Below are 25,361 nucleotides of genomic sequence, written 5' to 3' on the forward strand. Positions count from 1 at the left end.
GAATAGTCATTTGCAATCTTTCAGGTTAAAAAATACAAAGATAAAATATCCATTCAAAAAAATGCTGTGTTAGACTTTTCATCAAACATTCAAAATAGAAACAGCACAAAAAATATGTATGTTCACAGACAGCACTTTTCTGCTTATATTGCAGTGCTGGTCTCCAACAATGCATCCCTAAAGAAAAACAGGGTCTGCTGTATGCTGGTATTTAATCTCACATATTCAGAGATATTTTATGCCAAAGTCAAAACTGTATTGTATGAAATCAATCCATATTAGAAACGCTTAACATGTTCAATTGCACTATGTGATTTTTTTTTTTTTTTTTTGGCTATTAACTTCAGCTTAGACTTGGAGAGTGTTTTTCTCAGAATAAAAGGTAAATTCTTATGTGGCCTGATATTCATCTTCCTTGTTAAAACAAAACAAAACAAAACAAAACAAAAAAGGAGAGCAAGAAAACAATCCCCTGTTATTATCATGGTTCTGTGGCACAGGCACGGTTTGTCTGGATGACATTTTTAAAAATAATTTTTGCATGTTGGTCCTTCTAACATGATTTTAAGCAATATGGAAGTTTTCAAAGTATCTTAATAGCCCTTGTGAGGTGTTGACCTTAAATTATAAAGATTGGGGCGCCTGGGTGGCTCAGTGGGTTAAGGCCGCTGCCTTTGGCTCGGGTCATGATCCCAGCGTCCTGGGATCGAGCCCCGCATCAGGCTCTCTGCTCAGCAGGGAGTCTGCTTCCTCCCTTCTCTCTCTGCCTGCCTCTCTGCCTACTCGTGATCTGTCTGTCAAATAAATAAATTAAAAAAAAAATATTAAATTATAAAGATTTATGACTAAAATTAGAAAATGTACATAGTGAAAAGAATATGCAAAAGGCACTCATTTAGTAGAAAAGAAAATTCTCTGAAGAGTTAAGGTTGTTAAGCTGACAAGAGATATTACTATTTAAATATTTTGAAAACAGATATTATATTTATTGATATACTGCCACAAAAAAGTAAAAGATCTCCCTATAGCCTAACTGAACCTTATTTATATTATAAACTCTTACAAATGTATTTAGTTAAAATATAATTCTAAAGATTCTAAATTTTATATCACGTTAACAAAGCTTATTTGTTTTACACCATGTTTTAGTAAAATTAAAAGTCCCAAGCCTTAGGGGCCATTAATAGCATATGTTTGGACTATGGAAACATACAATGGTGATATTAACTCATGAAATATTTGCCCCTGAAATTGACTTGTACAAGATGAATTGTTTTTCTATTAGACAGACAATATTTAAAGGAAAAATCTCAAGAAAATTTCAAAGCTCAAAAAATAATACATACATAACAAAACCATTGTTCTACCTCTAATGTACTATGCAGAACTATATTCACAGTCATATTTTTAAAAATCCTCTCTTTTCCAAAACTGAATTGAAAAAAGAATATTGTCCAACCTTGTTTTATTGAAGATGGCATTAATTTTTCTGATTATCCCTGATATTAAAAATACCCCAGGGGCACCTGGGTGGCTTAGTCACTTAAGTGCCTGACTCTATTTTCGTTCAGCTTATGATCTCGGGGTCATGAAACCAAGCCCTACTTCGGGCTCTGTGCTGGGTGTGGAGACCGCTTGAGATTCTCTCTCTCCCTCTGCCAATCCCCCCAACTTATTCTCTGTAATTCAACATTCTCATAGGGCCTTTCAAAGCTCATGAGCAAAAATTATTATATCTATTTCATCATCTACCTTGCAAATGAATGTTATTTTTTCACAGTGTCCTTAAACTGTCCAACCATCCTCAGTATGCATTATAAGCTTCCTCTTTAGCACTTACATAGGTGTATAGGAAATAAGAACGAGAAATCTCATTGCATTAAATCATGTAGGTAGCTGAGTGTTCAGTAAATGCCTATAACATGTGTTGGTCAGATTATTCTATCACTGTATCAGTATAAACATGTAAGGCCACAGAGGTTATCAGTTTCCTTCTTAGTATGAGAAAAACACAGTGTCCTAAAACATACTGTAAGATCTAGACATCCATACATTCTTCACGGCAACATGTGCGAGAGAGAGATTACTATTCTAAGTTCATTGTTAACTGATAAAGAAATTAAACATGAAGGTTGAAAAGGGGACAAGAGCAACACTGAATGGAGAGAAAGTCCTTAAAAGAATATTGAATGTGGAACCTGTCAAAAGAAACCGCAGTAAACTCCACAACATGCTAAGAGGAGAAGACAGGGATTTCCCAATGTCTGCTAGGATATCCTTCCATGTATCAGTGATCAATAGCTGGTTATGTGAAAATAATGTGAGAAGAAGAAAGAAAGAATAAGGAATGAATGGGTGGTGAATGGAGGCACCATTATCCATCAGGATATAGGCACAAACTGAAATGAATAAAAACACGGTATGAGTTGAAGGAAGGGGGTAAAAATACACACGATTAACTTCCCAGTTCTGTTCTATGGCCCCACATTTTTTAAACTAAAAAATATAAAGATGACAGACAAACCAAGTCAAGCTTCTATGTGGTAAGACATAGCTTAAGCTACGCTTACAGACTCAAGGAATAGAAAAAAAAGTTTCTCTCAAAAGAACTACTCACTTCACTGAGATGCAGAAACCACCATCTTTTCATGAATTTCATTGAAATCCATTTTCAATACACATTTCATTGAAATACAGGTTGCAGTGAACATTTTACATAATAAAAATGAGCATATTTTAGAAGTCGATTTGAAGACCGAAAATAATCTATCCATTTAGTTGGGATACCATTCAAATATGATCACTGCTGATATATTGATTGATTCTCATGAAGTCCAGAAATGACATAATTTTGAGGAATTCTGTTTAAAACAATGCTCCAGGATATGGCAACATTTGAAACAGTATTCATAAATAGTCTCTAATTCAGGAGAGAGGCTTTGCTATAGATAATGAAACCAACATGCATTTTTCATTATGTTAATATTCACAGACTGGATATTTCTGGAAATGATTGAGAACGCACAGTAAGTATGCTCCTTCATGGAAATTTACAGAAAAGTCTCCTAGAAGAGACTTAGTTGATAATGCCAGGGTTCCAAACTGGGTTGGCACAACATTTTTTGTTTAATCATTTTTGTTGTTGTTGTTGCTGCTGCTGCTAAGAAGGAATGTTTTTAGGTGTATTGCTTATTTTCCCTAGCAAAACAAATTTCAACACATTCTTTTATTCAATAAGTATTTATTGACCACCTACTATGTATTTAGTCCCTGTGATAGGCACTTGAGATCTACTGGTGAAAAAAAACAGTCAAAGAATCCCTGCACTCAGAAGCTCACATCCTAGAAGGAAAAGAACCAGCCCTTTTCCCATGACTCCATTGTCTTAAGTGATTTCATATATTTGCATCACCTGCCTATTCTTTAAAGTTATGTGCATTTATGATCCCTGATCAAGATGCTTATGCCACATGAGCAAAAATGAGTATGGAAATTTGCCAAAAGATATTCATTATAAAATGAAACTTTACAAAATGGAACAAATGTCATTTACATTTGATTCTAATCATTGAACAAGATAAAATGGAAAAATTAGAAATGAAACTTGTTTTTTTTAGATTCTTTTTTTACAATTATTTATTTATTTATTGACAGAGAGAGTGAGAGAGGGAACACAAGCAGGGGGAGTGGGAGAGGGAGAAGCAGGCTTCCCACTGAGCAGAGAGCCTGATGAGGGGCTCAATTCCAGTACCCCGGGATCATGACCTGAGTGGAAAGTAGATGCTTAACGACTGAGCCCACCTGGGCACCGCAGAACTTGTGTTCTAAGGTGAGCAAGAGACAATGAAGTCAAAAGCTTTATTTTAGTCAATAAGCTATGTCAATAGTTGGGATACTAATACTTAATGGCCTGACATGTCTTCATAAACTTTGGGAAACATGATGAAAAAGAACTTTAAAACCACATATATCTCACCCCTTCAGTCAATAAAACCTAACTAATCTTGCCAAAATGTGAAACATTGGGAAATTTGGTCTCATTCAAGTTTATAAGAATGAGAGCATTCATCTGCTGCTGCAGCCAAATCCCAGAAGGTTGTCACTCATGGAGAGAAATCCAAGCTTAAAAACACTTCCAAGTAAGAAATTTGTTGTCCAAAGAATTTTCCTGTTCTTTATAGAAGATACCAGGTGCTTAAGAGTACTGCCAGTTTGAAAAGATGTCCTCTACACGAGATCAGTAGAGCATGAATTCACTATACCTGCTGCCTGGAATTCTCTTCCAGTGTTTATCCACCTGGCAAACCAGTAGTCAAGTACTGTACCATGCTCAAATGTCAGTATCAATTCCTCACTGGATTCCTAGTTTTCTTGTCTAAGCCAGTTGAGTTATTTCCTCTTTGTATGACCATAGTTGTTTATAGTAACCATCCCTCGAGCCCCACTATGACAATTAGATCTATTACCCCTACCCTTTCACTGTGAGATATTTAGGAATAGGATATGAGGGTGAGAAGGGTGATTTTTTTCATGTTTGTATCAACAGCAACCAGAAAAGGATCTCATGAAGAATTAAGTGCTCAATAATGTCTCATTAAATAAAAGAATGTTGAATTTAAAGATTAGAGAACGAGATGCTCAACATCACTCATTATCAGGTAGATGCAAGTCAAAACCACAATAAAACATCATATCACACCTGTCAGGAGGGCAAAAAAAAAAAAAAAAGACAAGGAATAACAAGTTTTATGGAGGATCTGGAAGAAATGGAGCTCTCACATTACTGTTGGTGGGATTGCAAATTGGTACAGCTCCTATGGAAAACAGTCTGGATGTTCCTCAAAAAACTAAAAATAGAAATACTATATGATCCGATAATCCCCCTATTGGGTATTAACCCCAAAAAAGCGAAAACACTAATTTGAAAATATATATGCACCCCTACGTTGATTGCACCATTATTTACAATAGCCAAGATAACCTAAGTGTCTATCACTAGACAAACAGATAAGGAAGTTGTGATATTAATGGAACATTACACAGTCATAAAAAGGATAAGATCGTACCATTTGGGACAACACAGATGTACCTAGAGGGTATTATGTGAAGTAAAATAAGTCAGAATGAGAAAGACAAATACCACATGATTTCACTCGTATGTGGAATTTAAAACCAAAACCAAACCAAATGAATAAATAAACAAAAAGGAGAATCAGACTCAAAATACAGACGAAAAAAGTGACTTTTTTTCCGAACAAAGGGAGGTGGGTGGAAGTATGGGCAAAATGGGTAAAGGGAAGTGGAAGATACAGGCTTCCAGTTATGGAATGAATAAGTCACAAGTATAAAAGGCACAGAACAAGAAATATAGCCAGTGATATTGTAATAGTGAGGTATGATAACAGATGGTAGCTACATTTGTGGTAATGTATAAATTTGTCAAATCATTATGCTGTACACCTGAAACTATGGTAACACTGTGTGTCAACTATATTCAAATAAAAATTACAATGAAAATGAAGATTAGAGAACAGAAACTTCCCTTAAGTCCCAACTATTCATTATAAACTTAACAATAACAACAAAAATAACAATAACATGAAAGAATGCAACATACGACTCAGGATTTCATGAGTCATTCATCGAAAAATACTAGTTATAAAGACCTGCCAGTACTTTCATTGTTCAATCCATCTAAACCTAACCACACTTTATATTACTAACAAGGTGATGACAAGGAATTGCACTATCAAAATTTAGTATACCACTCACATAAAATGAATATAGCATATTATTTACACTTTTTTATATTTAACTCTTTGCTCAGCTATGACACATGCACTACTATTAATAAACTATATGATGAAGCCAAATTATATCCCTGAAACTGAAATAAAGGAAGCATGACCTTTGTCATAAGAGAACAGTATATAGATAATCCAATATGGGCCTAAAAAATCAGTCAGGATGTAAGGCTTTTCTCTGAGAGTGATACAGTGAAGCAGCAGAACAGATAAAGACGTCTCCTCCAAGACCATCTGGTGTGGATCTCACAGCTATACTACTGAAGCCTCACCAGAGCAGCAAAGCAAACAAAACAATAATTCTGTTCTGGATACCACAGCTGCTGAGATGGGGGCAGCTGGTATTTCTATAACCAGTAATATAACACAGAGGGATTCATGCAAAGAGGCACTCTCTTACTGGTTATTCTCTTGGTGATCTGATAAAGATTAATTCTTTCCTTTTATTACTCAGCCTGAGGACACCATATTATACTGCTCTATTTTGAATCCTTTTATGATTCTATAACTTTATCCTATAGCTATTTTGGCTAAGATTGGCTCATAGCTAATCTTGAAGAATAATGCTGAATAGATTTAACTCTGCCAGACCTCTGTTTGCCCCTCCAAACATCCAGGAGCTAATCTTAAATAATTCCTATAGCACTGCCGAGACCAAATTTCTATCTAGATTAGGAAAACACCTGGGCATATAGTCTCCTAATCTTATGATACATCTTATTCAGGTTTTTCAAATAACTAAATTGTCTCCAAGATACAGCAAAGATTAGATGGACAGAATTACAACCTTTAATATGTGCCAGACCCTCTTCAAAAACCTTTATATATATATATGATTCATTTAATTGTATGAGGTAGGGGGACACCTGGGTGGCTCAGTGGGTTAAAGCTTCTGCCTTTGGCTCAGGTCATGATCCCAGGGTCCTGGGATCGAGCCCCGCATCGGGCTCTCTGCTCCGCAAGCAGCCTGTTTCCTCCTCTCTTTCTACCTGCCTCTCTGCCTACTTGTGATCTCTGTCTGTCAAATAAATAAATAAAATCTTTAATTGTATGAGGTAGGTACTACTATTATCCATTTTAGTTATTACCAATCTGGGAAATAGTTTAGATAACTTGCCCAAGGTCACACAGGTAGTGAACTGTGGAACTGGGGTTCTAATTTAGGCAGTCTGGCTTGAGATGAAGATAAATCATTGTAGATAAACTCCAGAGTGAAATGAACAAAGTTGATAATTTCAAAGTTCTAACTGAATTCTTAATGATATTTATGCCAGAAGAAGACGTATAGCAGCCTCTCTAACAGAAAGAAGAGGTAATATTAGAATCATCCATTATTACATTATAAAAACATGGGCTGGGCAAAAACAAATGTGATTTGCTAGTCAGACTACCAGAAGTTGTCTACCATTCAGAATACAAGGCAAAAAGGACTTGTGAACCACCTAAGTCATAACTATAAAGCCTGAATTCTGAAGTGTTTTTGGAAAAGGCTCTTGGGCCATTGCTCAGTAATCACTCCTAACATGTTTATACATAACTATAATGGAATCAGCAATTTAAATTCTCAGATTTCAAGAGATAAGGAGGAGGAAGTTAAACACAGAAAGGCTTCTCGAGACAGGAAAATGGAAAACAACAGTGATCGTTGACAATCTACCAGCAAGAAAAGAGAAAGTCTGAAACAAGTGCATTATTACATGGCTTAGTAAGTATGGTCACAAAGATAAACCATGCCTCCACCTATTTCAACTATTTTTCCCAAAATGCCCAAATAGGAAGGTATAATTTTAAAAAGCAAGAAAAGAAGTAATATATCCATATATTTAGATGTTAGTAAAGTGCAAAGAGAGAGAGAGAAATATTTTTGCTGATGCTTCAAAGTTTGCTATGAAATACTACTTCATGAAAGACAAATGTGGCCATATTTTGCTGAATACAGTAGTAGAACAAAGTTCAGTAAAAAATCAAATCATGCAAATCATACATATATTCATACATAACACACTAAAGCATTAAAACAGTTATTTACTTTGAAGATTTTATTTATTTATTTGACAGAGAGATCACAAGCAGGCAGAGAGGCAGGCAGAGAGAGAGGAGGAAGCAGACTCCCCCCTGAGCAGAGAGCCCGATGCAGGGCTCAATCCCAGGACCCTAAGTTCATGACCTGAGCTGAAGGCAGAGGACCAACCCATGGAGCCACCCAGGCGCCCCAAGCTATTTACTTTGGATTTTTGAAGTGGTTTTACAAAATAGAATGTCATATCATGATTGCCTGAATTGGGTCACACCCAGATTAGTAGTCTTATGAGTTCCTCAGCTCCTTAGCGCGCATCTGTTTCCAACCTTACAGCTGGAATTTCTTCTCCAGCCTTCAATGGACATGTGTGCATTTGAAAATGTTGGAATTAGGCATCTTATTCTAGTAGGTGAGGGTGCCTTAATGAATTGAGACCTGCCCTGGGAAACCCTAGAATTGTGTAGATTCTGTTTTATAAAGGGCTAAGTATGTTTTTAGGAGATGCTGGCTTTCAAGTGCAGATATATTAAGCATTTTTCTTACTATTATGTTTCTATTGATATTCATTCCCCATAGTTCATTAAGTGAAAAAGGAACAAGGAAGGCTTAACAAGAATCAGAGCATAATCTGTTAAAAATAAGTGTACTCAAGTAGAGAAATTTGATTTCAAGTCTTGTGTGTGATTAGGAACCATTTTATTGGACTGAATTACAAAGCCATACAACTGTGGTTTACACTGGAGGAAATGACAGTTTTAAACTACAGACCTTGTAGGAGGTGTCACTACGGTATCATGTTGACATACTGTAAATAGTAACTGCTGCTTAACACTGTCATTACAGATCTAATTCCAACGAGAGTCAATTCAAGTCTAACCATTAAACTAGCTACACTTCTTATCTTGGGATTTCAGACACTCAGAGAATATTTAAATATATTGCTGCCATGTTCTAGGACAATGCTGCTACACGATAAGGGAGGTATTTATGTTTTGAATAAGATAATACTGTAATGTAGCATGTGTAGAAGAACTAAATAAGCTGCACAAAATGGAATGTTGCTTAAGGAAAGATTAAAAGCCAATAAAACCTTTTTTAATACTATTTTAATACGAGAGATAAAACATTGACTGAATCACCTCTGAATTCAATTCCTCTCTATGCATAAGAAATGTACATACGAAATGTCCTGCCAATATTTTATTTCTCAAAGCTACTAGAAATACAGCTTTTATTTTACATTTAGATATTTTCACTATAGATTTCACTAAATCTGCATGTTCCCAATCTACATGATTAATAGGAGCTACTGAAACTATCTTTGCAGAGGATACAAATACCATTTGTTTTCAATGTTGAATGATTTTTTGTTTTTCTTCAAGTTCTTAGTATTGGTATGTATTGATTTGCCTATTTAATTCTTCAGCAACTTGAAAATTAAATCCATATTATATTGACTTTGGATCTGCTTATCTATAATAATATTTTCTAAACCTGTATTCATATTTAACATTTTGCCCAGACACATAAAACAATGTTTAACATGCAGACTACTGTATATTCAGTGAATTTTCAGGTTCCTTGAAAAGTAGAATCATATTTTTGTATGGCCCACAGAGTCATAATACTATATGGTTATCACACCAGATTGCTTTTTACTTACAATTGCAAAAGGAAAAGGACATGAATATTACAACTTTTTATCAGATTGAGCTAAAGGTGAAGTTGAAAGATAATATGCAATGAGGCAAGACTAGAGTTTTTAAATATTTCTGATCAACATCAAGAGAATTAGAGAGGTGCCTGGGTGGTTCAGTGGATTAAGCTGCTGCCTTCGGCTCAGGTCATGCTCTCAGGGTCCTGGGATCGAGCCCCGCATCTGCCTCAGCATCCCTGCTGAGCAGAGAACCTGCTTCCCCCTCTCACTCTCTGCCTGACTCTCTGCCTACTTGTGATCTCTCTCTCTGTCAAGTAAATAAATAAAATCTTAAAAAAAAAGAGAGAGAGAGAATTAGAAAGATACAGAGAATCGGAGTTTATCCTCTTTTCCCCCTTTTTGTTCCCTCTAAGCAAGTGTCTTAGTAGATATAATCCCAGAGAAAGTTAACAAGAATCCATCTCACACTGCTCATTTTCCCAGTAGTTTTGTTCATTTATTTCCTGTTGTGCCTATTTTTTTTTCTCCTCGCTTAATGTGCCAATCGTTTTGAAGGAATTTCTTACCTATTGTTACCTGTTAAGTCAAACTATCTGGAACTGCCTGCATTTTACCATGTTAGAACTAAAGACTTCTTAGTAAAACAAAGCAAACTAGGGTCGCTGGATTTTGCTGGAGAGACAGAACACCACCTACAAGTGCTTTCCTTGGCTGATTTAAAATCCTACCTCTTGCTGGGTTGAGCACCATGCTGCAATGCCAAACCAAAGTGAAAACTTAAGGAGTAGCTTCATACAACTGGCACATCTTTTTATGCCAAAAACTTTATACCTGGTTTCTTGAAAGCACCCGTTCTTGTCATATCAGGATATTGGGTGCCATTAATAAAACAAGAGGCCAAGACCATCAGCAATAAATTCCTATTATACAATGGGTCTATCAGAAATCAATTCTACTGACTTCACAGCACATTCACTGGATTAGTGTGTGATTGAAAGACACAGTCAATAAAATGCTCGAGTAGTACAGGGTGTGATGCTTTGGAAATAACTGCTACAATAGCAAACCAAAAGTACATGTTCTGTCTGGGCTTACAATCAAAAGATTGATGTTAATGCATTTCTGATACTCTGCTTGTCTATCATTTCCCATTTACCAGTCTTCTCTCCGCTTCCAGTCTCTGCAACAATACACTAGACACCCTACTCCTACTGTATAAATTACTACAGTGTCACCGTCTTTCTCTCTTTCTCTCTTCCTCCCTCTCTCTCTCAAGTTTCATTAAAACTCTTCAGGAACCCATGGGAATCTTTTAAGTTATGGCCAGTTGTGGCTCCCATGACCCTATGATTGTAAAAGTGACCACAAGGCTACAACTTAGCCACAACACAGAGGCTTAAATCCTATGAGTAATGTGGCTAATCTTATTTAAACTTCCCAAAATGTATAACAAGTTAAAAATGAAATTGATGCTTTTAAATGCCTTGGAGTTTGAGGGAAAAAAGTAGCCAGGGATGCATCCAGACTTGAGGGGCATTAAAGCCTCCCTGTCAGTGAATTTTTGGTTTTGCACAAGTAATATTAAAAGCACAATATTTGCAAAGATTCCCTCAAATAGGTGCATTCGGTTCAGAAATTATTTATTAGTTTCACTTCATCCTGAATAGTAATGTAAGCCCCACATATAAAAGGACAACAGCACAATGAAGTATTAATATTCTTTTTATTTCTTTTCAGCGTAACAGTATTCATTGTTTTTGCACCACACCCAGTGCTCCATGCAATACGTTCCCTCCTTAATACCCACCACCTGGCTCCCCCAACCTCCCACCCCAAAGTATTAATATTCTTAAAGCCTGAACCTTTCTTGCCTAGACCTTAGGGCTCAAGAGTATATGTGTGTGTAGAGGCTGCATCTACTTCTTTGCAGCTACCTCATTTCATCTAAGTTTTTATTGTTGTTGATGTTATCTTGCTAAATAAAAATGAAATTTTAGAGTGAATGGTGTCTTCTCATCTACCCGAAACCCACCTCAGAGACCACTATCAATATGACTGGGCAGAAATGCAAGTTCAAAGAGTCTTCAGAATTGTTCACAGCAGTGCAGAGTGGGGAGGGAAAGCCAGGATCCACACCCAGGTCTTCTCACTGAAGTTTCTCTACATAGAGTCGCTTAAACCTCTGTATGCACCAGCATTAACAACTGTCATGAAGACTAGTATCTTGTATGGAGGAAGGCTGCATGCTGAATTAGATCACTGGTTTGCCTGGGTTTATAGGATTTTCCAAGACTGGGACTTCCACTGAGTCTAGGACAAACAGGGGTGATTGACAACCTGAAAGGTGACTACCTGGTATAATCAATTCAAGACTAAGGTGAATAAATAATAGGATAAGGTACATGCACTAATGGAAATTATTGTATTTTCTTCAGGACAGCCAGTGATCTATAAATTCAAATGTTTCAGTAAACGATCATGGATGTATCTGTATCACAAATTCTGTATCACAAAGAGCTATTCTGTATCACAAATTATGAGTTGCAAACTCAAAAACCATGCAACAAGTCCAAAATGCATTTCTAGCAATTTAATTAGTATTTATAATCATGTACTTTTGGGGGTTTCACTAGAACAAAAGAATCTTAAAATGTCCTAAGCCATGGTCTACAAATCCTTAATCTAAAATTAAATCTAGAATTAAAATAAAAAAATAAAATTAAAAAATTAATTATTCTCAGAGATTTAGGAATCCTCTAACTTCATTTTGGCATATCTTCACTCAATTTTCTGAAAGAAATATTATAAAACACATGATTTGAACTTTTGTAGTCTGATGAGTAATTTTAAAATTGTTCAATTTAGTTACAGTTTAACAGCCTACGGAGAATAGTAACTACTTAAAGTTAGAACAATTTTACCAATGAATTATTCTAGTTGTTCGCTAAAACACAAATTATTTGATATGCTCTGAAGTATTTGTGTTAAGTTGTGAGATAACATGTGAATAATTTACACGTCTTTCAATGAATATAACAGCATTTCCTTTCATTTGATTAAAAGTGTTTTTTATTCTTGTTCTATTTTTAGACATCTACTGTGTCTGGGTTATGAAACCTTCTGGGAGAGTTGATCGTTTATGAGGAATATTTTATATAAGAACTCATAGTCCCAGAATAACTCTGGATATAACTAACCTGAAAAATGCATTGCCAGGACAACAAAATACGCAGGTGTAGGGAGATCTCAGCAACATGCAAACTTCCTGTTACTATGGTAATAGGATTTTGGAAAATCTGGGTCACCTTGTTGCTCTGCAAACAGTCTCAGGAAGACCAAAGTTGAAACCCCATAACGACCACTGCTTCTGTCCCCAGATTCAGTGCTTACTCATCACCCATATTTTCAAATTTCTAAAGATACATTAATGAGAATAGGGCATATACATTTGATTACCTTAGGAAAAGATGAGCTCTCGGATTAAGAATCTGCTGCAAATCAACCCAATTGTAAGCTTTTTCAATTTTCCTTACATACCATTATTAATTTTTAGTTCTGTTAAACATTTTTGCTAACAGTTTAGACAGAAATATACCAGAATATGTGTTCATTTCTATAGATTTTTCTGAGAAATATTATTTAATTTACCCACCGATAAAAGTAATTTTAAGAAGACTATGAACTTATTTCAAGATTAGTCATCAATGGTTGAAGCTGTACACAATATCCTAACAAAAAGTCCAAGATTCTTGTCATCATCTCACCACGTTTACTGATGGTGCCATTTTATTCTTTCTTTCTATTAGCTAGGTTAACAACCCTACATATTATATAGCTACTATATATTATATTTATCATGTGCCAGACACTTTTTTTAAAAAGGTTTTCATTTTATAGCATTTATAGTCTAAAAAAACAAATAAAGTGGGACTTCGTGTTATCCCCATTTTTAAGGAGGGGAAAAATAAGTTTAGAGAAGCTAAATAACATCTCCAAGTTTAGAAAACCAAAATTTGTATCTAAGGCTTTCGAATTTCAAAATCCATGCTAAAGAGTTATAGGAAACGTCTCATTCTCTAATGACAGCCCATCAGCTATATGTGTGCTCTGCTGGTGTATCTAGTAGTAAATACTGTTGTTTAGAAAATATGTATTATCTAAGATAAAAAAATCTACTAAGGAATTCATGTTCTCAATATATATTTGTGCATGAAATGATGATTCTTGGCTTTTTCTTGTTTTGTTTTTTTTTCCTTCTGTTTTATCTTCTGTAGCACATACTAACTTCTCCATCACAAAAAAAGAATGAGAAAAAAAAATGCATGTTCACTGATGTATCATTTGTGATCCTATTTCAATATTTTGACCATGCTTTTAAAGATTCAAGATAATACTATTACAAAAGTGATTTCTGTCCCTACCTAAAGTTTTATTTAACTTTTACTGTTGCTTCTTTATCATTCCTCCAAAGATAAAAATAACAGGTCCACAAAACAGTCTCATTAGAGTTCTCTTTTTGACATACTACTAAAGAAAGTCTTTTCTCTCTAAATGGTAGATTCATTTTCTACCATTTCTACCAATCTATTTCTAGATTTAATATAGATTATATATATAACATATATAATATAGATTATATATACATATATAACATAGATTATAAACTAATTTCTACCATTTCTACCAACCTATTTCTACATTTAACACAGATTATAAACTTATACCTGAACTTTTATGTTATTTATTTTTTATTTTTTCAAAGATTTTATTTATTTATTTTGAGAGAGAGAGAGAGAGAAAATGAGTGAGGGGGAGGGGCAGAGGAAGAGGGGAAGGAGTCTCCACGCCAAGCAAGGACCCTGTCTCAGGCTCTATCCCAGGGACCTGGGATCATGACTTGAGCCAAAGGCCGATGATGCTTAACTGATTGAGCCACGGAGGCACCCTAATACCTGAAATTTTAAAAGAAAATGAATTCCAAATGAAAGCCCACCTTTCAGTCATTTTAAAGTATTATGGATTGAGATGTGTGCCCCCAAGATTCTTATGTTCAACACCTAAACCTCAGTGTCACTGTATTTGGAGTTGGGGCCTTTAGGACATAATTAAGGTTAAAGGAGGTCAAAGGTGGGACTGTAATCTGATAGGGCTTGTGTCCTTATGAGAGGAGGAAGAGACACTAGAGCTCTTGCTCATTCACTCTCTTCCTCTGTGAACCACAGATGAAAGACTACAGGGGGAAGATGGCTGTCTACTAGCCAGGAGAGAGGGGCCTCACCAAAAATCAACTCTGACAGCAGCTTACTCTTAGACTTCTAGCCTCTAGACTATGAGAACGTAAATTTCTGCTGTTTAAGCCACCCAGTCTGTGGTGTTCCTTTATGGTAGGCCAAGCAAACTAGTCCAGGAAGTCACTGTATTTGCACTATATATTTCTCACAAACTTGGTCTTTTCAAGTTATCACCGTTAGTGAAATACCATATCTACATTCTAATAAACAATGCTATTGATTAGGTAGATACCGGGGAGATCACCTAAAGGCAAAGCACTGCCATATCCATGCAGGTAAGAAAAATGCATGAGGTTGGCACCCAGATGTACAGCAAAATGTCTACTGCCCCTTCCTTTGCACTTAAACGGACTGTGTATGACAATGCCACTTTACAAAAGGAAGTTCTTATGTATTTTTATTTCATTATCTACAGCTATTCCTGCCAAATTTTTATTACTGGAATATTACTTTATTTCTCATAACACCTAGATACGTTAGTTAAATTCCCATAAACATAGGAGAAAACTACCACAAATAAATCACAATGTGCAAAAATTTTATATTGAGGTTTATTGCAACTGCTGGGCATTATATTACACTTTCGCTGTGGGTTCTATACAATAAGAAGAATAGATAACAGTAGATATCTAACATAATAAACAGAGATGTCCCCTAACCCTCTACCTATTTTATGGTAATTTATTAACACAGATATAAGGGAAAAAAATAGAAGGGAGAGAAAGAGGAAGAGGAGAAAGGGACATAGGTTTTCCCTATTTATTTGGCCAGTAATACTTTTGCAATGACTTTGTTACTAAATTTAAGGAAGACATCTTAATTAAATAATTTTTATAAATGCTAAGTGTGAGTAGACTGAATCAAAGGACCTATATAATTAAGTAAAATTAACCCCACCTGTCCAATTTCTTTACAGAATGTATAACTCTCTCAAGCAATTATGTAATATGCTTTTAATCCTAATATAAGTCACCTACTTAATTCTTATTTGCCTTTGAAATCATGAGACATCAACATATATAAGTACTTGAAATATATTAAAATAAATGAAATTTATTTTATCATAATTTCTAAATTCCCTCAAGTTAGAAATACACATAATCTGAGAAACTTTAATATTTAATATTCAGTTACCATAATTATGATAATTTAAAATATATACCTATATTTAACAATATTCTAAATTTACAAAATATTTTATAAGGTTCCATCTATTTATTTGTCAGAGAGAGAGAGAAATAGTATAAGCACAAGCAGGGCGAGAAGCAGGCAGAGGGAGAGTAAGGAGCCCGATGTGGGACTCCATCCCAGGATCCTGGGACCATGACCTGAGCCGAAGGCAGACATTTAACCAACTGATCCACCCAGCTGTCCCTAAATTTATAAATTTTAAAGGTTTGTTTTAATGAACTAAGAAAAATACAGCTACACTGAGAATTTATCAATCAAGAGCTAACATTCTTTTCTTCCAAATGGGAGTAGGAAAATGACCAAAACAACTTGGACCCTGCTACACCCTAATTGATTATATTTAAAAATTTTCCTTCACTCTAGAGTTGCTAAAATAAAATTTTGTTTGAACCAAAAATATATTTAATAGTAAATTATTTCATCTCCATTACAAAAATTATCTCCAAAGTTACCTTCAACATATTAATTAACAGAGAAGAGTCATCAAACATATTATTTTATAATAGAATATTCTCTCCCTCAATACATTCAACATTTTCCTTGATATTTTGCAACCAAGAGTTAAAACCATTGGAACTTTACGCCATTTAAAGATTCACAAGAGTGAAATCATAAAGAGTACCTGTCTCTGGGGCACCTGAGTGGCTCAGTTGGTTAAGCATCATCTGCCTTTGGCTCAGGTCATAATCCCAGGGTCCAGGGATTGAGCCCCATGTTGGGCTCCCTGCTCAGCGGAGAGTCTGCTTCTCTCCTCTGCCCACCACCCCCCCACTCTACCTCCAGCTCTCTGTCTCTAATAAATAAATAAAATCTTAAAAAAACAAAAACAAAACAAAAAACCATAAAAACCCTCTCACACTGATTATCCCAATGGTAACTCCTGATCTTTTTCCAGTGTTAGAAAGCAATGAACTAGCCTGTATGCACTTGTCTGTTAATAGGCCTGTTTGCACGAAGATGCTGAAAGCTTAAATTAATCCTGGTGTAATTTGAGAGCTACCTCAATGACTTCACCTATTTGAAATGCACCAACTCTTTCAACCAGATGGGAAAAATGCTGAAGCAAACCTGGTTTGAATATGTAAAGCACCAGCCACATGACAGATTTGATTATAGTAATTGAAAAGTCAGACAAGGTCCTAAGCTTATTATTTTTAACCCAATTATTTACCATAACTCTAATGGTCATTGTGCAGTGAACATGAATCTAAAATTTTTATGAGATAATTTATAAAAGAGAATAATAGTTTCTTTTCTTGGTTCAGTCTAGGTACACAATACTTCAGCCTGAAAAATAAAGAATGGGACAGAAAGCTGAAAAGTTAAACAAAACATCTATATTACAGAGTTCCTGTGCTCTCTCCACAGGACAGGGAGTCAAGTCTTTGTTTTCTGAGCTGGCAATTGTTAAAAATCACCTCAGAAACAAAGTCACCCAGCTGTTTTATAAGACCTCAGGAACTGGAAACTCTATGACCTCTCATGGTAATCTCCTCCTTTCAGCTTTAGGTTAAGAAATGTTTATTTATTCCTAATAAAACTCTGGCCAAGATTTAGGTTCATTTTCTCTGGCTTCACAAAAATTTTGTGGATAGTAGCTAGTCAGTCTCCTATTTAAAATAACTCTTCACACATTGGGATAAATTTTGTCTCCACTCGTTAGCAGCTGTGGGACATTGCGAAATAATAAAATATACATTCCTAGAGCAGAAAAAATGTTAAATATGATTTTATGGTACCTCTTATTCTTTAAAGAATTTTTGTTTTTATTGATTTAGTTCATTCTCAAAACAATCTAATGAGGATGCTTTAATCACCAAGGGTTAGTGGGTTATGTGTCAAATGATAAAGACATGATAAAACAAACAAACAAAAAAAACAAAGAAAAATCTACCTGTTTATAGCCCAGTAGTTATAAAGATAAACTGAAATAATAAACATGAAATACTTTTAAAAGTAATAAAGTACTGCTCAAGGGCAAGGTCCATAACATATGTAGTAATATACCAACTCCTTTGTTCTGACTCTTACTGTAATATGTTTACCCAACCCATAGGACTTCCATTTTATTTCTAATTTTTCTCCCTGGATCATGTGTATTTTAAAAATATATTAAAGAAACTAAGAAAAACAAAGATAATTATAATAATTCACCAAGTATTTCATGCCAAGAGCAACATAATCACCCTCAGTTCTTACATGCTAATCTCTGATATTTATTTCTCAACAGCTTATTTCTTCCTTTTTTAAATAAATGAGATTATTAACTTTCATAAGTCTTAGGTTCACTAAGATTTTATTTTTCTGTTATGTTGTTTCCCTCAAGTCTTTCTCACCCTTCTTGATAGAATTTATTTTCATATCCCACATTCTTCTTTTACCTTCCACTAATGACTTTTACCTGGTGCTTAATAAAGCATTTCTCTAGTTTAAGGCAATTTACATCTTAGCCAATATTCCTAAGCCTATCAGTGCGGACCCGTAGTAGGAACTCAGGAAGTCTCTGACGAATACATGAATGAATACACTTTAAAAATTATCTTTCAAAATTTTAACAACTCAATGGAACCTGGGATGGTGAATCAACAGCTGAGCACACGTTTTTTTCACCTTCCAATAAAGTCCTAGGTGTAATCTTTTCATCAAATGTGTTGTGTGCTGACTAGCTCTCTGCTGGAAAACTGACAAAGCATGTGCCATGTGCTTTATGTATGTTAACTCACTAATTCCTGCCTACAACGTTATGAATTTGTGAGAAAATTGAGGCAGCGTGTGAAGCAATTTGTTCAACCAGATCTGAGAGCCAATAAGCGGCAGAATCAAAATGTACACCCAGGCACATCAAACCCACACTTTGTAAGGTTTTTGTTAATGAGAAAATTACTTTTAAAAACTATTTTAATAGTATTATTTGAAAGTAAAAATTTACATTAATTGCTACTGAAAGTTTCTCCAAACCAGTTCAAATTCTATTTTATTAGAGTGGTTATTTCCACACAATCATGCAAAAGACAGTCCATTCCCACGCTCTCTCTGTGCTCTTTCATTTAGCAATTCTTCCTTAATATGCTTGCAGTTATTCTGAGGTCTCTATTACTAAACACAGGCTAACTTAAGTCACAAGCTTACTAATGTTTTGACATTTTCTATAAAATTCCTTCCTAAAAACACCTACCTGAAATTACCAATTAATGTTCTTGACTTGAAACAGAGTAAGAGAGAGATTCTTTTTCTTAGCTTTGGAATCACAAAATACTTTTAGCAATTTAGATCATAAATTTTTATGTGAAGAATCGAATATTTCTCAGAATTTCTTTGAACAGGTTATGGGCATGATTGTGATATTTATGAATGCACTATTTTAAGGAACTATAATTTTGTATGATATATAGACAAACATTACATGCGAACATATAGCAATTAAATTTTACAGTGTGCATTTACCAATATCTTTTCAGACATCATAGACAGGAATCATCTGGTGTATAAGAAACTTAACCTTTTTAAACATTAGCTATGGATAACAGACATAAAACATTGAGAGAAAGCTCCATACCTGTTTTATTGGAAAGTCTAAATGACACCATCTTATCAGGAATATTACATACATTCCTCACTGAAGCAATGCAGCTATAATTAGCATAGTCTTGAGGTCGAAGATTCTTTAGTTTTAAGATCTTGGTTTCACCCTGAAAATATAGAAAAGATCATTAGAAAAAGTCAATGATAACCAAAATGAATGAATGAATGAATGAATGATGGCATTATGTTGTATTAGATCATATTATCATCAAAATGTGGCAGATTGTCTTATTTTTTAAGGAAAAATGCCCTAAAAAACCCAAAAACCAAAACAAAAAAACATGCACTTAAAAATAATACTGTGATGTGCCTGGAGATAAAAGCTAACAGACTTGAACAATGAACAACGAAAATTCATAACATTTTCTTAGCAAACTAGCTTCCTAGGGGGAGAAATCTATTTCTGGTGGTAGTTATGCAAATTATTGTGCAAGGATCAGAATAGTGTACTTAATAATGGAGTTTATTCAACAAATACTGCAATCTATGCAGACTTCAACATGAAATGTTTCAAAAGGAATGGATTCTGAAGAAGAGCCGATAAATGAAACATTGCTGGTAGAACAAAGTTATTGAAGTCAAGCTAATGACAGGCAATTAAATTTATATACATAAATATTTTGTGTATACATAAATGATGTATACATCATTATCGTTTTTGCAATTTTATTTTTCAGGAGTTCAAGGTCTAGATCTTCCAGGTAAATCTGCAAAACTGTAGATAGACTCAAATCAGGCAAGTAGCCAGGAATATCTTACAAATTCCTGATGAGCCAGGAAAGGCCATGTAAAACACTGATATTGTTCAAAGGGTAAAAGAACAAACAAACAAACAACAATAAAAATTAAAGAAAAAACTGCCCAATTCAAAATAGGTTTTTTAAGATTTCCTTACTTTCTAAGGTGATTAATGTACTTTCTCAAAATAGTTCCTCTCATAAGTAACTTAATTATGGAAATGGGAAACAGTATCCCAGTGAAATCATATTTGGTATAGCAATTTTCAAAATGTTAATTTTTTTCCAAATAACATCTATATGCAACCATGTGTAATATCACTCAAATCCTAAAAAATGCAATACTTTCATACATTCTTCAGAAGGATTGGAATATTTAGTAACAACACAAAGACACTGCCTGCTCATTTGCAAAAAAGCTTGCTCACACACAGGTGTGGATACCTAGTTTTTCAAATGCATCAAATGAATCTCTCCTTCAGGTTGCAAGGGCACTGTGGCCATAATTCCATTCATGCACTGTCAAAATTTGGTCTTAAATCAGTTACTTTCCCCAGTGCAGTAAGAAGGAACAATCTTCTATCTTCCAATTTTTCTTTAGGAAAGACACTGTATTTTTTTCTATACAAACAAAAGCAAATGCATCCCACATGAATATACATAAGTCAATGTGCGTGTTTCTAGAACCTATATTTAAAACATGCTCTCAGTGCATTACAGAGTTCCCATTTATATTAACTAAATACAATGGCTAGAAAAGTGTGTGGTTAGTTAGAAAGCATGGTTGAAAGAAAATGTTATACTAGAAACAGATGACTCGGACAATTTTTGAATGAGATGATATATCTTACTCCTTCTGCCTCTGTGACTATCATTGGTTAGATTTCTTCACTCTCCTTTCTCCTCTCAACACTTAACTGTTGGTATTCCTGGAGCTGCCTTTCCCACAATTAATTGTGAGTTATAAAATTCCCCAAGGTGATCTTATTCTTACTATTACAAGCCCTACCTTCCTGCTCTCCTCCTCAAGTCTACATCTCTATTCCAGAATTTTCCCTTAAGTTTCAGATACATAGACCAAATTTTTACCTCAATATGTCCATTTTAATGCCTCACAGACACCTAAAACTTAACTAACGTATCCTACGCTGAACTTCAGATCCAGTCCTCTAAATCTCCTCTTCCTTCTTTAGTAACAAGAATCTTGGACTTTCGATTACTTCTTATTCATATGTTCAGTATCTCCCTCTCAGATCCTTTTATTGACTTTGAAACATGCTCATTCTTGACCACTCTTTTTATTTATTTTTAAATGTAATGCTCTACATCCTACATTCTGCTAAGAAATTCCTGATTATGGTTAGTATAGTTTAAAAACACAAGCAAGCAGGGCATCTGGGTGGCTTAGTTGGTTAAGCGTCTGCCTCTTGGTTTCGGCTCAGGTCATGATTTCAGGGTCATGATCTCAGGGTCTTGAGATCAAGCCCTGCAATGGGGCTCCACTGGGCATGGAGCCTACTTAAGATTCTCTCTCTTCACCTCTCTCTGTCCATCCTCCCCCCGCCCCCAATAAATAAAATCTTGAAAAAAACACAGGCAAGCATAACGATCTGCAACCAGAATTTTTTTTAAATATGAAAATCTGATCATGACATTTCTCTACTTAAATCACATCGATGGCTTAACTGTTGTTCTTAAAGTGAACACAGTAGCTGTTAACATGATGGTCAACCCTATATAGTCTATTCTCCTTTCCTCCCTAGTCTCATCTCATTCTCTTAGTTCCTTATCCAGCTTCCTTCTACCATAGAACTTTTGCACGTGCTTGGCTCATCATCTCTCTATGCCTTTTTAAATTCATCTCATTCTTAGATACCAATACTCCCTACTTTCACAGGTAAACCTTGCCTCACCTTCTGGAAGAGGAGAAATCCCTTTTAGTGAAGTGTGCTTTTATTTCTTCGTAATACAGTCTCATTTTTCCATTTATTTCAGGAATGGATTAATTTTCTGCCAGACTCATCCATCCCCTTGCCAGTAAGTACCTAGAGGGCACTAACTATGTCTGTCCTGATCTCAGTGTTATGTTCCAAGCACCTAGCACAGGACTTAGCATAGGAGAGATACTTTATAAATGAATTGAAAGTGCTATAACTACCTATATTTCACCATTCAAGGATTTGCACATATTTATTTCTCCAGGATTATCTGCTTGGTGCCTGATATGAATTCAAAAGATGTTAATATATGTATAGTTAATATTCTAAAAGCCATCATACAGTAATAATGATTCTCAAATACATACAAAGGAGAAATAGCGTCATTTAGATATATATTTAGTGATAAATTCTCTTTATTCACATTGAGTTAATTATATTCTGCCAGTACTTGTTTCAGTTTCCACTGAAAAATTATTTTTAATCCATATTTTTAAAATAATATTTCAACACTCCACTGAAACTGGACCTACTAACGTCATTAATGATGCTCTTTTGTTACAATTCAGTAAATCTTTCTTTCTTATGCTTGTATACTTTTCTGTTTATTTCTAACACTTTAGATTGCTTTGCTACTTTGACAGCCCCTATGTGTCGGTAATTATTGTATCACAATTTAGTCACTTCTTGGTTGCTTTCCATTTCATTTTCTATCTATTGTACAAATTTTAGTCTGTAATTTCTAACATATCTCCAGTGGAATATGATCCATTATCATAGTTTTAATTAGCATCAATGTATAGGTTCCTGACAAATCTCTAAGCAAAACAACAACAGAAAAAACTCGCTTTAAAAAAATCACCAATAGTATTATAATTAATAAAATTGAACTTCTCCAATTTTTTTCCTATCCTTTTAACTGCAATTGTTAGCAAGTATGATCTTGCACTTGTACTTTCCCCCCACTCTGGATCTCTTAAGATAATCTGTTTTGGTTTTCTAATTCTATTTGATCAATTTTTTATGTATTTATTTATATCATTTATTGACTTCTATTTTTTCTGTATTTCCCACCTCCCTTCAGAAAGAAACCATCTTATACTTTGCCAATGAACGAGTTAGGCTTGCCTCTTCTATTTCTTTTTTTTTTTTTTTTAAGATTTTATTTATTTGACAGCGAAAGGGAAAGAGAGAGCACCAGCAGTGGGGGCGCGGCAGGCGGAGGGAAAGGGAGAAACCCACTCTCTGCCGAACCGAGAGTCCAACCAAGGCAGAGCTGGATCCCAGGGCTCTTGGGACCATGACCTGAGCAGAAGGCAGATGCTTAACTGACTGAGCCACCCAGGTGCCCCAACCTCTTCTATTTCTAGATTGTATTTCTTTTCCTGTTGGATGCCCCTGGCCTCTCTGTACATGTCCTTTCCTCTCCCTATCATACCTCTGACATCCTCCCTCATGTCATGTTCTTTGATAACTGCTTGATGGAGATTTTCATCAGTAGGGCATATGAGGTCATATTAAATTCAGTGAGTTCACTATTACACTCCATTAGAATGGCTGCATTACCTATTTTCTCTTCTGATGTTCTTTTTTTTTTCTTTTTTTTCTTCCTTTTTTTTTTTTTAAGATTTTATTTATTTATTTGACAGACAGAGATCACAAGTAGGCAGAGAGGCAGACAGAGAGAGGAGGAAGCAGGCTCCCCGCTGAGCAGAGAGCCCGATGCGGGGCTCGATTCCAGGACCCTGGGATCATAACCTGAGCCGAAGGCAGAGGCTTTAACCCACTGAGCCACCCAGGCGCCCCTCTGATGTTCTTTTTAATGCAAGCCACCATCACTCTCCCATAATCCAGATTCAGAAGACATGGCACCATTCATTTTTTACTGTTTCTCATTACACCACATTCAATGACATTAAGCTTTAGATTATTCTTTAATTTTCTTTTCACGAAATGACCTTTCCTTTCTAATCGTATAGGCATAATATTTGCTTTAGACACTTATCATTGATTTAACCAACATTGCTTGAGTGCTCATTCTGGCTAAGGTAATATATGGTCTACTATGAAGAACCTCAGCTCTCTTTTATTATAATCATTCTGTTGCTGCCACCAGACATGCCTTCCAAGTGCACTGTCCATGGTAGAAAACTCTACCCGGCTTTCTTCAAAAACACCATTTCAAAAACTTTAGTGTGTCATTTGAGATCCTATGCAGTCTAAGCAAAATTACTTTTTCCTTATTCCTCAAACTCCTCATTCCCATCAAATAAGTTTCATCAGTATTTTGAACTGTCTCTTTATAATATTCAATTCTGTCATCTTTAAAGAAAACACTCCCAGGGTGCCTGGATGGCACAGTCGGTAAGCATCTGACTCTTGATTTCGGCTCAGGTCATAATCTCAGGATCCTGAGATGGAGCCTGCACTGGGCTCTCTGCTCAGTGGGGAGTCTGCTTGAAAGTCTCTCTCTCTCTCATCTCCCCCCCAAAATAAATAAATAATTCTTTAGGAAAAAGAAGAAAGAAAACACTCCCTACCTCCTGATATGCATCTTTTTCTGTTCCCAGCTTAACCAAGGTGCAGTTCAAAAAGATTTGTACATATTCTCCACTCTTTTCTGACCTTCTCAATTAGAAGTAAATTTTTACTTTCTTTGGAACTTTCATTGCATTTTTATACTAAGACATCTATTAGTTAATTAATTAATTAATTTAGTTTTAATTTTATTAGCCAACATACAGTACATCATTAGTTTCAGAGGTAGTGTTCAATAATTCATCAGTTGCATATAACACCCAGTGCTCATCATATCACATGCCCTCTGTTTATAAATCACTATTTAGTGTTTACTTGTGAGTTACCATTCAGTGGTTGCCTTAAGTTCTTTAAATGAATCGTAAGGCCCCTGGGATAGAGGTATCCTGTTTCTCTCACAATACATAGTAAGAATTTTTCCTATCCATTGCTTAATTATTAATTATTTGTTGATTGAGAATGCACTTAAGATTTGTTTTTTTCCACCCATCATATCCTTCAAGAAGAAATGTAGTCATAATATATAATCATAATGACTTTTAAAATAAAAGGCAAAAACATAAAATCTATAAAAATTAGACTTCATTCTTCTTCACTAAGCACT

General features: G+C 35.1%; 1 protein-coding gene across 1 annotated transcript in view; it reads right to left on the bottom strand.

The window, feature by feature from the left end:
• Positions 1 to 25,361, bottom strand: part of MDGA2 (MAM domain containing glycosylphosphatidylinositol anchor 2) — an 857,254-nt gene that overhangs the window by 296,736 nt on the left and 535,157 nt on the right. Inside the window, exon 5 of the mRNA XM_080808952.1 lies at positions 19,520 to 19,652. Coding sequence (XP_080665078.1) covers positions 19,520 to 19,652 — 133 coding nt within the window. The remainder of the gene's footprint in view (positions 1 to 19,519; positions 19,653 to 25,361) is intronic.

The sequence above is a fragment of the Martes martes genome, assembly GCF_963455335.1.
Source record: "Martes martes genome assembly, chromosome: 7".
NCBI classification, from domain to species: Eukaryota; Metazoa; Chordata; class Mammalia; order Carnivora; family Mustelidae; genus Martes; species Martes martes.